The sequence below is a fragment of the Mirounga angustirostris genome, unplaced genomic scaffold (assembly GCF_029215605.1).
Source record: "Mirounga angustirostris isolate CCGP_5_RB_7025 unplaced genomic scaffold, mMirAng1.0.hap1 SCAF_5, whole genome shotgun sequence".
Taxonomy (NCBI): Eukaryota; Metazoa; Chordata; class Mammalia; order Carnivora; family Phocidae; genus Mirounga; species Mirounga angustirostris.
In genome coordinates this window covers 44,630,553-44,645,801 of record NW_026991713.1, presented here as the reverse complement: position 1 = coordinate 44,645,801, position 15,249 = coordinate 44,630,553, and the positions used below count along the sequence as shown (strand labels likewise).

General features: G+C 36.8%; 1 protein-coding gene across 1 annotated transcript in view; it reads left to right on the top strand.

Moving 5' to 3' along the window:
- The window catches only part of TRHDE (thyrotropin releasing hormone degrading enzyme), a 364,327-nt gene that overhangs the window by 179,078 nt on the left and 170,000 nt on the right, over positions 1-15,249 (top strand). The window contains exons 4-5 of the mRNA XM_045872950.2: positions 6,487-6,641; positions 9,643-9,756. Of these exons, the coding sequence (XP_045728906.1) occupies positions 6,487-6,641; positions 9,643-9,756 (269 nt within the window). The remainder of the gene's footprint in view (positions 1-6,486; positions 6,642-9,642; positions 9,757-15,249) is intronic.

Here is a 15,249-nt window from a genome sequence, read left to right as displayed (position 1 = left end):
CCAGGGCTTGGATGTGCCCAGCACTAGGGCCCATATATCTTTTTCTAGATGACAACCGACAGTGATCTGTGAGCCCAGAGCCTGATCGTGGCATAGGGAGGACTGATATCACACACTTTTTTTGCTCGCACACTATTTAATAATGTAGAGTACATTAGAGGAGATATTTACAAAGTCATGCATCAGAACATTGCCACTCATACTGGAGACTATTTCGGTTTGTATGTATTATTAGACCCTGTTTGGTGATTCTTTGGACCTTTCCACATAGTTTCAGTGTTCCTCTTAGCATAGTGTTGTCAGGGTAGTAGGACATTTTTCATGGTGATTGACTACTTCAGAGTGCGAAAGAGGAAGTTGCAAGGTTATCTTTAGGTTTAAGCCAGATTAATGGGAGGGATCTATTCCAGAAGGAATCATACACTGGGGAGCTATCACATAAATGTCTACCACAAAAATGCTTCCATATTTTCTTCTGGAGCTCAAAGAGAGCTTCCAGGCATGTGGGAGGTGACAGATGACATTGGAGTGGGTAAGAACACTCAAAAAAAACTGGTAGAATGAGTTAAAAAAAAAAACAAACACACACAAAACAACTCACAGATGGAAGTACTAGGAACTTTGATTTTCAAAAGTCAGGATGACGAAATAAAAACAAAACAAACAAGCAACAAAAATAAGATAGGCTAATCTCAGAAGTGGAGGAGGAACATCGATATCCTGTTATGACAGATCCTGATCAACAGACAGTATGATAATTCTCAGCAATATCAAACAAATGAGATTTTGTGATTTTAGTTAGCAAGAGCTGTTTGACAGTGTTAAAGGTAGAAGGCAAATTATAGTGCATTGAAGGGATCAAGTAGAGAAAGTCAGATTTTTATGTTAATGTATATAATTGCATTCACTAGAATTATATGAATATTTGCTGTCTATAGTTTTTAAAACTGTAGTAATTAATTGGAAACACTATTATGCATAATTTTATCCAGGATTTTCTTTGAATTTCCAAGTAAATTAGATTCTGAAACATTGGAATTTTCTTCTATTTTCAAGGCATATTAAAGAGAATGGTTGCACATTTTAATGGATGTAGCCTCATGACAAATTTATTTTTGCAAAAATTAAAATAACCTGATTCATTGTGAATAAATCTTAACAACTTCAAAGTTAAGCAAAAGAACATTTCAACTTACCAGCTTCATTGAGGTATAGTAAGTTCAGTAACTGCACACATTTAAAGTGTACAGTTTGATTTTTTAAGTTATGTATATACCCATGAAATCATCACCCTAATGAGCATATCCTTCACCCCTAAAATTTTCCTGTTGCAATCTTTTAACACCTCCCATCTTTGTCTCCAGGAGACCACCGATCTGCTTTTTGACACTGTAGGTTAGTTTGCATTTTCTAGAATTTCATATAAATGCATGATTCATACTGTACATATATATATATTCTTCCTTTTTAGCTATTCCAGGATTCAACTTTGCTACATGTATTGATAGTTCATTTCTTCTTATTGCTGAATAGAATTTTGTTGATATACCACATTCACCTGCTGATAGACATTTGATTTATTTCTAGTTTTTGGCTATTGGAAGTAAAACTGTTAAGAATATTTGTGTCTCAGTGTTTATATGGATATATGCTTCATGAAAGAATTCTTTTTTTTTTTTAAGATTTATCTATTTATTTGAGAGAGAGAGAATGTGTGAACAAGTGGGAGAAGGGGCAGAGGGAGAGAAACTGAAGCAGACTCCTCGTTGACTAGAGAGCCTGACTCAGGGCTCGATCCTACGACCCATGAGGTCATGACCTGAGCCAAAATTACGAGTCAGACGCTCAACCACGCTGAGCCACGCAGGTGCCCCAAAAGTATTCTTAAAATATAAAGCTATACAAATATAAAAATATTAAGAGTCTTTAAGTTATAAAGGCATAGAGCAGAGAAGCCCAGTTAAAATATCTCTCAGTAGTTGTTAGAACAAAATCCAAGTTTCGTTGGTATTTTGTTACAAGGTTATTATGTGGATAGTAGCATAATCTAATTTTTTTAGTTCCACTTTTTCCCCCTTCTGCTATCCATAGACATGGTTCCCTATATCTATTGTAAAACCTTTCTGTATCTGAGAAGCTGTCTCCTATTACTGATGCTTCTGTGCTCTACTCTGTTCTCCATCACTTTTTACTGAGTCTAGCTCCATTTGCTCAAGAGTTCTTGTGTGGTGGATGTTTAGCCTTATTACCCAGGCCTGACTTCTGTGCTCTCGGAAGTCTGGAAACCAGTAGGTTTAGGTCACCATTAGTGGTTTCTTTGGCACCAACCTTTAACTGACCCCTCGCTGTACTGCTTATGCTGCTAGTTAGGCTTTTGCTGTCTGATGTCAGCCGCCTAAGTGTACCTTCCCATTTATTACAAATTCCTAGAGTCTCCATCTGGCTCAAGTCAGGAATCTTCTCTCTCGTGCCAGTTGAGCCAATCCAAATTCCAGTGTGTGGCCTGCTCTGCTCACTTACTTGTGGGGACCTGACTACTCTCAACTCTTGGAGAACTCCCGCATACAGAAGTGCCTCCGTTTACAACAGGCTTGGTTCCAAAGGATTGTTCCTAAGTTCACGTGTCCCTTCAAGTACATGATCCCAGATGGCTTACTGCTGTTGCCATCTGATGGTGGCAGGCAGAGTTGGCACAGAGAGGGTCTGTTGCCTAGTTTGGTCATATTTAGGGAAGGTCTCAAATTAAAATCTTAAATAGAAGAATGTCTTCTTGTGATGTATTTGCAATTTGTTCTCCTTCAGCCGCACTGACCTTCTTTCTGTTTGTCCAATATACTCATCTCATTTCCCATCTCATTTCTTCCTTAGGACCTTTGCATTTGTTATCCCTTTTTAGAACACACTTCGACAAGTCTTTGGATAGCTGGCCTCAAACATTATTCACACCTCAGGTAAAATGTGATTACTTTAGCAGGCCTGCGTGGACCACACTACACCAACCCCATCCGTCAATCATTGTCTTACTCTGTTGTATTTTCTTTGTAGAACTTATTGTTCACTCAATTTCTTTCATTCATTTACTATTTGCTGATTGACCTCCTCCTCCTGCACACACCCACATATGAATATAAGTGCCATTAGGCAAGGAGAGCTCAAAGGACAGGACAATTCCTATATTGAGCAAAGGAGATGTTAAATAAATGTCTGTGTCAATGAATGCAGATAGTACCTCTGACTGCCTGTTGAAATCCTATTTGCTTTTGATGTCCAGCTCAAATAATAACTCTTTCAAGAACTTCTCCAGCCAGACGTTTTCTTTCTCTTTCACAGCACTTTTTATTCTTTATTTCTTGTATTATGTTCTCATGTCCCCATTCTTAAATTAAAATGTAGTGGATATAGGGATCATATCAATTTATTTTATTATACATCTCAGACTTAAGGACACAGGAAGTGATGAGAAGATGTTTGTTGAAATGATGAATACATGACAGTCAACTATATTATAAGACTGCTGACCATTTTATTCTTTTTCTTATTATGAAATACGTAAAGCATACAGAAAAGAAACAATAATATTATACATAATATCCATGTACCCATCACCTGCTTTAAAAAAATTAATATTAAAGACAGATTTGAAATCCCTTTTGTGACCATCTATAGTACTGTGATTTATAAGAAATGTCTATCTGGTCATCGGAATGACCAAATATGTATTTTTCATATATATTTGATATATATTTCTCAAATACTGGTGTTCTACATGGGTTTTTGCCTTAGAGCTTCCAAAACCCTTGGAATTTCCTAAGGGTTTGAGAGTCTGTGTTATGTTAATGTTAGTGTCTTTGTTATGTTTATGAAGTGACTCTTGGGACACACCTAAGGGTAGGGGCAGATCTGATCGCTGTGGAGCCAGCCAATCATATGATTAGCAAGTTGGAACGTTCAATCCTACCCTCTGGCCGCCTCCTCCTGGGAGGGGAAAAGGGCTGGAGATTGAGGTCCATTGTCAATGGCCAAGATTAAATCAATTATGTCTATGTAACAAAGTCTGTAAAAACCCCAAGGGATGGAGTTCAGAGAGCCTCCCTGGTAGTGAACAGAGAGATTTGGGGAGAATGGTGCACTCTAAGAGGGCATGGAAGCTTCACACCCTTTGTCAGTATCTTGCCCAAGGCATCGCTTCCATCAGGTTGTTCCTGAGTTACATCCTTTTGTAATAAACTGGTAATCGAGTAAGTAAAAATGTTTCTCTGAGTTCTGTGTACCTCTCTAGCAAATTAATCAAACCTAAGGAGGAGATCATGGGAACCTCTGATTTATAGCCCGTCAGTCAGAAGTACAGATAGCAACCTGGGCTGGTTACTGGCATCTTAAGTGGGGGTACAGGACGGTCTTGTAGGACTGAACCCTTAACTTGTGGAATCTGATGCTATCTCCAGGTAGATAGTGGCAGAACTGAGTTGAATTCTCATATTCTCCAGTGTCCAAGAATTGCTTGGTGGTGTGGAAATCCTCCCCAACCCCATGCTGAAATGGGGTCCACGAACCTGAAAGACTGTCCCTCATCCCCTTTCTGCCCGTTCTGAACTGAAGCAATCATGATTCTGAATTTGGTGTTCATCATTCCTATACATATGTGATTGCATGTGCATTTTACTGCTACTATCTGTCTGGGTATGTGTGTGCATGTGTGAGTGTCCATTTATAACATATGGTATTATTCTGCTTATTTTAAGTAGTATATGGTAGGGGTCATTTTACATCTTGTTCCATCAACATTATGTTTTTCAGATTATCCATATTGATTTATATAGTATAAGAATCTAGGGGTAAGATCGTGTATTTCAATTGCTGTGTAGTATTCCTTTATTTTAACTATTTTATAGTTTCTTTGCCCACTATCTTCGTGAAAGGCATTTGGTTTTCCCTTTTCACTCTTTTTTTTTTTAAGATTTTATTTATTTGAGAGAGGAGCATGAGCGGGAGAGCAGGGGGCAGAGGGAGAGGGAGAAGCAGGCTTCCCACTGAGCAGGGAGCCCGATGCGGGGCTCGATCCCAGGACTCTGGGATCATGACCTGAGCTGAAGGCAGCCGCTTAGCCTTAACCAAAAGAGCGACGCAGGTGCCCCTCCCCTTTCACTCTTAAAAACAATACTATAGCAAACATTCTCGTACCATTTTTTTCTTGGCATCCTAGGTGGGTACTCTGGGGTTATTGGGAAATGGAACTTTTGCGTCAGAGACTGAAAACATTACATCATTGTGCTTAAGAGCAAGGCACTGGAATCAGGCTGCCTGGGTTCGAATCCTAACTCTGCCACTTCCTAGCTTTCCCAAGAAGCAACGAGCGGCAGCTATTTACAGCCCTTGTGAAGACGCATGCGCTACCTCAACCCCTGACATCATGCAATCAGCTTGGCTTAGGTCCCTTTGGCTCCGGCGGATCCTGCTGGAGCCAGTCCCCAGTGGCCACTGCTTGCCCCTGGAGTCAGAATGCAGCAGGACTGTGGCTTCACATGCAATCGCTGCTTTGCATTTCTGTACCATTTCTGATCCACGAAGAGGTTTATTTTCAAGCCTGGAGATATTTTTTAGTTTTCCCTTTTAATATTTTATTTATCACTGCTATGTGTTTGGAGCCGAGGGAGTACATCAAAGCATGAACTTATTGTGTCACCTTAACCAGAAGTTGATAATACCTCTACAGCCTTTTAAAATAAGCACACATCTTAGCATCATCTAATCATAGATTTTTGGAGGTGGAAGGGATTTTAGAGATAATGAAGGCCAATAACCTTATTTTATAGGTGAGGGAATTGTGGTCTTGAGAAATTAAGTGATTTACCGAGGTCATATATCTAGTTAATGGTGGAGGGCAGGACCAGAACCAAAGCCTGCGGGCTTCCTCAGTAGCCCTTATGCCAGTTTCCACTATTTCAGTTTTGTCTCTAAGCTATATTTGAATGCAACGTTTTATTTTTAACAGAACTCAAAAAATACAGGAGAATTTCTGCAGTTAGAAAAATGACACATCATACTTTTAAACTGATATAGAAAATGTTTTCCCTTGAAAACATTTGAGGTAAAAGGAAGAGTACAGTATTCACTGCATTGAGCTGAATATGTTTTCATTAGAAGGCATAATGCCTTTGACTCTGTAGATTTCTGCTGCATTTGGTTTCCTTGACTTCCTGAAACTTATTAGGGTGGGCCCATCAATAATGGTGCCGATACTTCCAGCCTCCTCCAGCACCTGGTCTGAAAATGAACAGAGATGAATGGATATGGCCAGCGTGTACTGTGATAGCCTATATTTCTGCTGTCATGTAGAAATGGCAGGTAGTTTAATTTAGAAAAAAAAAAATTACTGAGAAAGAGCAAATATTCCTTTTCATTAGGATTTCTGGACTTTTTTAGGGTATGAATTTAGAATCCGGTATGTTTGTTAAAGCCTCTGGAATTGTTTTATCCTGTTTCTAGATCTTTTAGCTGTGCCTAAGCACCCGTACGCTGCTATGGAGAACTGGGGACTAAGTATTTTTGTGGAGCAAAGAATACTGCTGGATCCCAGTGTTTCATCTATTTCTTATTTACTGGATGTCACCATGGTCATTGTTCATGAGATATGTCACCAGGTATGAGAAAAAGGATTGGGTGTAAGTATAATTGCAAACTGTTGAGAATGCAGAATGATTTCAGATACTTAGATTAGGAGCTAAATTATTTTCCTCCCAATTAAGTTTTAATTATATAGAGAGTACTGTGTAGTTCTTTTTGGATGATATGTCATTTTTCTCAGATGACAGCACAAACAAAAGCAAACCCACTGATGATATTGAATAAACAACTGTCATTCAGTTTAGTTGAGTGAGATGGCACTGCAGCCTCTTCAGAGACCCTATCCAGTCCCGGGTCCTTGTCAACCTTGCTTTATTTCCTTGTGATTATTGGTGTGTATATATGGTAAGTGCAGTGATGGCAGTGATTTATTGCATTGCTGCAAGATGCAGCTGAGTTTTGTGTATGTGTCAAAATTTGCTTTTGCTGAAATCAATTTGTTATTCCCTTTTTCCCATCACAGAGACACTTAGGAAGTCTTTCACTAACTCAGCCATAGACTCTTTGTTCTCCAGTGATTGATACTTTTTTGTCTTGGCATGTTTAGAAATTCATATGTAAATTAGCCAACTCTGTAGTGAAGCAGAGATAAAATTAATTTCATTTTGATTCTATGAAGTTTCTTACAATGAGTGGAAGGTATTACAGAGATTTTGCAATGCTTACTTGAATCTTGATTCTAGTTAAAAAAAAAAAAGACAAAACTGAAAATAAATGTTCATGCAAATGGAAAGCAATACCTGTCCTGGTGAGTATGGATAGCTTTAAGTTAAACCACTGGAAATCTCATTGTGATACTGTATGGCTTCTATTTGTTATAAACCCAAAACCTTTTTAAAAAGCTAGAAAAACTCAAGAAGGAACTATGTGGAAAATGCTGTCAGCGAAAGAAAGTGAAGTGCTAAATGCTAATACATGAATACTGACATAATGATAAATTGGTTCAGGCCATATGGCCATTTCCCTCAATGCCAACCTTCTGCAAGTAAACCTGCATGATGTTTGTACCTGTCATGCTTGCCAGGTCAGGCATGTGTCTCTTGCCTCAGACGTAAGGGGATCCATTGCACAGATAATCAGGATTCCTCCACTGTGCTAAAGAGGATGTTTTCCAGTGAAACATAGTAATTCTTCGAGGCATAAGCAGTTTCCTTTTTGCAGATTCCTAGAAACAGGTTACTTGTATAGTTCTGTTGAAATAAGCACACTGATGATGTTATCTTTGTTCCTAGAACCGGATTTCATTTGTTCCGTATTATATGTTACTTTCTTGTTAGAACTTGGTAGTGCAGGCTACTAAACCACGAGAAAAGGGTCCAGAAGCTGGGAGAAACAGAATTTCCACTCTCATTACCAAATTATTTTCTACATTACCCTCTCTCCCACCTAGGCATTGTCATGATTTTTAAGACAGGCTTTCAATTTAAAGGAGAAACATGCATTTTTGATTAAGAATAAAAATGATTTTAAATATCATTTATTTTATGGTCATCAATGTAGAGTTATCTCTTATTTGTATTTCAATCCTCTTGAGTAACTGATACTTTATTATTAATATTGAAACGCTCAGTCACTAAGCTCTTCACTGGAGCTCCTAAAGCTATACCTGATCTGATAGTGTCTGCCTTCTCCTTCCGTTTCTTAAATATCTCATTCCCACTTAAGGTCTTCACACTAAGTGTTGCTTACATCTGCCTGGAATCTTCTTCCCAAGGTTTTCTCATGGCTGGCTCCTTCTTATCGTTAAAGTCTGAGCTCAAATGTCACCTGCTTAGAGAGAGCATTTTTGCTTTTGACAATCTAAAGTGGCTTTTTCCCCATTCCTCTCACATTTTATTGGATCTGGAATTGTGTTGTTCATTTGCTTTTATATTTTTTATTTTGTATCTCACCTCATTGCCCTTGCCTCCACAATTAAGTGTCAGCTGCACAAGAAGGGACATTTCCTGACTTTTCATCATCACACACAAAGTCTTTAGGATCACTCTAGGCATATAATGTTTTTGTTTTTATTTTTAATGAAAAAAAAGAATGTCTTTAACTTTCTGCCAAACTAAGCAAGAATGTCAGAGTGGGACATCATGATCTCATTAAAACACCAATTAACAATAACAACATTATTGGGACACCTTGGTGGCTTGGTTGGTTAAGCATCCAACTCTTGATTTCAGCTCAGGTCATGATCTCAGAGTCTTGAGATCGAGCCCTGTGTCCAGCTCCGTGCTGGGTGTGGAGACTGCTTAAGATTTGCTCTCTCCCTGTCCCTCTGCTCCCCCCTACACTAGCTTTCTCTCACTCCACCTCTCTCTCTCTCTCTCTCAAAAAAAAAAAAAGACATTGTTTTTCATGAAGGGATTTTAGAGATTTTTTTTTGGTCCAGGCCCTTATTATCACAAGATCATGGAGAGTCAGGTGTGGAGCATCATGAAAGCCCTCAGTTCCTTCAGTCAGCCAATGTCTTCTTTGAGTTGTCTGTGCTGTTAGAAGGCAATGCTTCCATACCTCCTGTGATGAGTAGCTCACCACTTGCAGCAGTACTTTCCATCTTTGGCCATCTCATTCTGTTAGAGGGTCTCCTATATTTTTAGCAGACATCTACCAATCCTGATTTCCATCCACTAGTTCTTATTTGTTCCTTGTAGGGCCACAAGACACAAGTCTCTTCCTCTTCTGTGTACCAGGTCTCCAAATATTTGAAAATAGCTGTGATCAGTTTTTTTCTCCTGAGTCCTTTCTTCTCCGGGTTAAATATTCTTTTTGTATTCCTTGGTCATTATATTTTTGTTCTTCCCTGAAAGCATTTATAAAAACAAAAACAAAAACAAAAACCTAGTGTCACCAAGTATTTGAACAAATCAATTGTCTTGCCATAATACTTTTAAGATCACAAAATCTGTTGGGGAATGAATTCCAGTTATGATAGTCATAGTTTAATACATTTGATTTTAGATAAAATAATTCTGATTTTAGATAAAAAAATTTGATTTTATCTGATGCTCATTCATTTTTCAATTGCAGTGGTTTGGTGACCTCGTGACTCCAGTATGGTGGGAAGATGTGTGGCTGAAGGAAGGTTTTGCTCACTACTTTGAATTTGTTGGCACGGACTACCTCTACCCTGGCTGGAACATGGTAGGTGCACTTTTTTTAGTTGTTTGGACTTCTAGTGAAAGGTTGATCTCGTGTTACAGAGCTTATGTTATCGTTAGAGGTGACTGAAAATGCCATCTGGAAAATCACATGTCCAATAAAGAAAAGGTAACCAAAATTTAAATTTAACTTAAATTTGAAGTATTCCAAAAAAGTTCTGTTTTATTTATTAGAACTGAATAGAGTTTGGTTGGTTGTAAATTGATTTCAAAATGGTATAGCTTTTCTTCTAGAAATATCTTAGATTGTTGCATTTGAGAACAAAGGAAAATTCTTTAAGATTGAGAAGGTAACAGTAATTCATAAGTAATATTTTGTGTATACAGTATTTCAATATATACAAAAATGACTCCTTAATATTTCTTCATCGTGACTAAAAATTAGCTAAAATATTTGCTTATTTATAAAATACATTATGGCTGTAGGTGTACCCTAGGATCAAATGACTTAGTAAGATGTCATTAACTTCATGAGGAGTTATGCACATGGTACCTGTACTCTAAGAATATATCTGTCTGTCTGAACCTGAAGTCGGATTTGTTGTCCCTTAAGCAGTGATGTTTCTAGACATCCTAAAAGAAAAAGTGGAGGGAAGGTGTGGTTTTTATGTGTCTTTTAATATAAGGTTTTCATTTTATATCTGTTTTTATTAATCAATAAGTGACTGTGTTATTATTAAATGAAACCCAAGGCATATGCTGTTTTGGAACTTGAATTTTAAGGGATACTGTGTAAAAATTGCCAAATACTAACATTTGTCAGCTTCCAGAAACTCATATCTCACCTGCGATATAGCATAGCAGTAACATGTATTTATTTTGCACTGCTCTTTTTTGATGTTTAAAGTATTAATAGTAAGTGATTACCTAATTATCTGTTATAATCATGATTATGATTTGAAGAGTAAAACCAAGATGAAATATGAAGGTGTCTGTAAGTCATGATAGAACTTCTCTACCATCAATTCAGCCAACTTCTACTGCATAAAAAAATGTGATCTTACATATCTCACAGAGGAACCGTGATAATAGTAATATCAGATTGATATGTTTTCATTATGTTCATGCAGTGTTGTCCTTATTTTGTAAAAGCAACATGGGTCATTTCCTCAAACAATGAGATCCTTTTATTTAGCCCTCTGTATCTAGATGTGTCTGCATATATGACACGATTCTAAAAATCTGCTTTATCATGGCAGTGGAAATAAGTGAAAATGCCTTTAAAGAACTTTGAAGAAAAATCACCAATGCTGTACGATATTAATTATTTAAAGTATTCTTTTAACAAATGTGAAATTTTAAAACTGAAATGTTTAAGGATATTGAAAATATTCCTCCAATTCCCCAAAATATCTTTTGATTTTTAGATGACTTTCAACCAACTTTGTTTAAAATTTTCATTTAATTTTCATTATGCTGTGGATTATCACTGATTTATAATTTCATTATGTTTCAATATTAAAAAAATGACCTTATTACAAGTGACATGCTACTCATATAGGTAAGCTTTTTTTAAAGTTCATTCAGCTATCTATCGTAAAATCCCTTCTATTCATCATTATGAAAAATACATCTTGGATTAAAAAGTAATCAACAGAATTATACATGGGCTGGAAACTGACAGCCTTTGATGGCGTTAGCATGGCAATATATCCCAAGTTTCAATGTCTTTATACTGGAATTTGTCTCTGAATGATTTTTTGTGTTCTTTCATCATTTTTATCAGTTAAGTTATAAATGTAGGCCTTCTGGAGAACATATTTATAAGATGTATTGAAAATGAACATAAAGTATAAATAATCCACCTGGCACTTTGTTCTTAATAGAATACAGACCATGAACTGAAAGTATAAAAACCTTAAGGTGGTAAGATCCAAGATTTTATTTCTTATAAATCCATATTTTATAATTAAGAAATGAGAATTAATGATGGTGTAAGTACAGTGATATAGAAGGCTCGCCTTATTAAACTAATAAATGAAAGAATAAACTCCATTATAACTAATTAGGCAATAGTGAGGATGTGCAGGTCTTATTATGATGTCTCTTTATGTTCAGATCATAAAGATTATAAATACATTCTGGTCTCTGATTGCTTTTGCTTTGTAGTAGCTTTATTTAGTTGGTAGAGTACCTCAATATACTCAATTCAAAAAACCGATGAGAAGAAACTATAAACAAATTGCTCCTCTATATATCATTAATATCTTCTTTGCAAACAAAATTTTAAGAATAAGTTAGCCCCACAGATAAGAGGATAATAAGTGACTTTAAGACTGTGCCAGCACTATTTTTCATAATGGCATCAGCAAGAGTGGAAGAAATACCAGAAAGAACAAGAGTGACGGCTGTGTCAGCAGTAATTCATACTATTAGGATATTGCACAAAAGCTTACCCAGGAGTGCAAGGCTTGGGCTTTGCTAGAGCTTAGCCTAAAATAGAAAAATCAGAAGTCAGTCTTGTGTCAGGAGTAAAGAAATTCAGGAAGCTGACCTCTTTTGTCTCTAATCTCAAAAACAGTGCTTTTATCATTTTTACACACCGAGTCTCAAGCACGAAAATACAATTTCAGTTTTCTAGGGTGGTTGCTATGACAAGCTACCTTCAGTGGAATAGCAATAAAGAAGCCCAGAATTACATAATATTGCCAAGGAAGTTCTTGTTCTGATCTAGGCCAGTAAATTTGCTTAGTCTGCTTAGTTAGTAAAATCTTAGATTTTGTGTGAGTGTGTGTGTGTGTGTGTGTTCAGAGCCAGTTTCTGATACAGAAGTAATCAGTTTTTATATTAGAAACACTACATGGAATAAAAACTGTTATGATAGTTTTGTTCCCAACAAACTAATCAAGTTTACCATTTTATAGATATGGGCCTTTACAGGTAGTATGATGTAAGGTCAGGGGAATGGATTGGAAAGAAGAAATTCAGCTTCCAGGAAAGGTGTTTCACTTCTCTGATTGTTTCTTATCATTTGAAAAATGGGGCCAATTGTCCTGACTTATCAAGCTCACAGAATTTTTGTGAAGATAAAATAACTTGCAAAGTCTTTGAAATGTATGAGCCACTATACAAATGTGAGTAGGCATCATGTACCTGGAAAATAAATGCTCCATTAGAAAGGTGCATTGATTTTATGTATAGATGCCCTAACATCTCCAAGCCCAGTCATCTGTTTTGACACCCTAGATTTATAACAATTATGTATGGATTACAAAGTAATTTTTATAATCTTTTTAACTAGACTCAGTCTCACCAAATCAATTCTTATCTATACTGGCAATGTGGTTTATGCTATAGGAATATAAGCCTTATATAATGTTTCATTCATCAAACAGAAGTGTCAAGATCATCAGAAGCAGCTTCTTCAGCTCAGGGCTAAGGATATATTTCAGGGGCATGTAGTCCTTTTGCTGGACACTATTTCATCAAAGTTGGCTGTTATTGACAACGTTATTGGATGAATCAGGTTACAATATGATATTGATGGCAGTCGTATTAAATCTCACTGTGTTCCCTGGAAGGGAAGAAAAAAAAAGGGAAGACTCACTCAACACAGTTACTATTCTTCAATAATTCTTGATCATTTTAATTCGAAAAAGTCTATAATAAAGAGTTTTAGTACAAGAAAAGGATGCATGGTTAAATGCTACTCTGAAGAATTCCTTATTTTACAGACCTGGTGCTGTTGCAGGCAAAATCATATCTCCTCTGCGTATTGCATAGGTTTTCATTATAGTTTGTATCTATACTGTAGGCATGTCCTTTAGTTTCCTGAATATAGCATTGTAAGGACGTGCTGCTATAATGAGAATTATTAAACATGAGCGTATGTTCTTTTGTTAAATGAATTGGGATTCTCTGGAGCTTCACACAGCAATAACTTTGTATGCTGATACAGTCTGCAGACTGGGAATTCTCCCTAAATTTTTATGAGGACACATACCTGGGCATAAAGATAATATTAATGGAGAATCATGCAACTAAACTTCATTATGCTAAATACTTAAGATATCTTAAGGTGTATTGCCCAAAACCTTGAAAAAACGTTCTCAGTTGTCTCTATCATGGATAGGACTAAAATAGTAAAAGTGAATCCTGCCATTAGACTTAGTATCATTTTAATGTGCTCCAACAGTAATTGCCTGCCTAAGTTAACAGGCATCGCAATGAAATTATCTTTACTTTTTAAATTATTTTACTTTTACTCAAAAAGAAGTTGAGAAAATCATTGATGAACTGAAATATAGTTGATTGAGTTCAGTGGGTTTTTTTCAGTTTTTTTTTTTTAAAGATTTTATTTATTTATTTGAGAGAGAGAATGAGAGACAGAGAGCATGAGAGGGAGGAGGGTCAGAGGGAGAAGCAGACCCCCAGCTGAGCAGGGAGCCCGATGTGGGACTCGATCCCGGGACTCCAGGATCATGACCTGAGCTGAAGGCAGTCGCTTAACCGACTGAGCCACCCAGGCACCCGAGCTCTTTTTTTTTTTTAAGATATTATTTATTTATTTGAGAGAGAGAGAATGAGAGACAGCATGAGAGGGAGGAGGGTCAGAGGGAGAAGCAGACTCCCCGCCGAGCAGGGAGCCCGATGCGGGACTCGATCCCGGGACTCCAGGATCATGACCTGAGCCGAAGGCAGTCGCTTAACCGACTGAGCCACCCAGGCGCCCTTTTTTTCAGTTTAAATGTAAAGATATACTGCTTCAGCATTCCAAATAATAATATACACTCTGCTATTGAGAGGGGGAATAGAAAGGTAGAGAGAAAACGTCTTGGTTTTTGTTAATATTTTACTTGTTCAGCTCTTCATTTCTCAAATACATACTTGGCTTAATGTCTGGAGGGAATAATGCTTTTGCGTGCTTTTCAAAATTAGTTAATAAACGTTTTAATAATAGTTGGTATATTGATACTATTGTCTATACTTCATCAATATCAAAATATGTTTGCTCAGTAGGGCTATAGGGTCACAGATCATGTGGAAATTAAATATTTATTTTAGAATCTTACTTCATAAATACTGAATATCAAATAAATGTGTGTTTGTATATTCATGCTTTTCCATGTAGTTGTGTTTGTCTATTATGATCAAAATCCACATTATAATAATCTTTCTACTCCTGAGAAGTCAGTAAATTAGAAGATTCAATTGTTTTCAACTGGTCAATGATATATATATTTTTTCAAATGACTAACACATATCGAATATGAAAAATTTAAAGGCTTCTTGTGACTAGTTCCACAGGGTTATGGTCTTTTTGATCCTGTTCAGTAGCTTAGCAGTGACATTTACATTGAAAGACTAGAAGGAAGGTGGAAGGAGTGTCTACCTGGGTCTCTTGGGGAACCACAGCCTTCAAAATAGACCTCTTCTCCTGCTTTCCCTTTACTCTTCCCTCCTTTCTGCAAGCAAGTTCCTTGCTGAAAACATAGATTTTTTTATTTTGAAGAATAGAAAATTTTTTTTTCCTTAA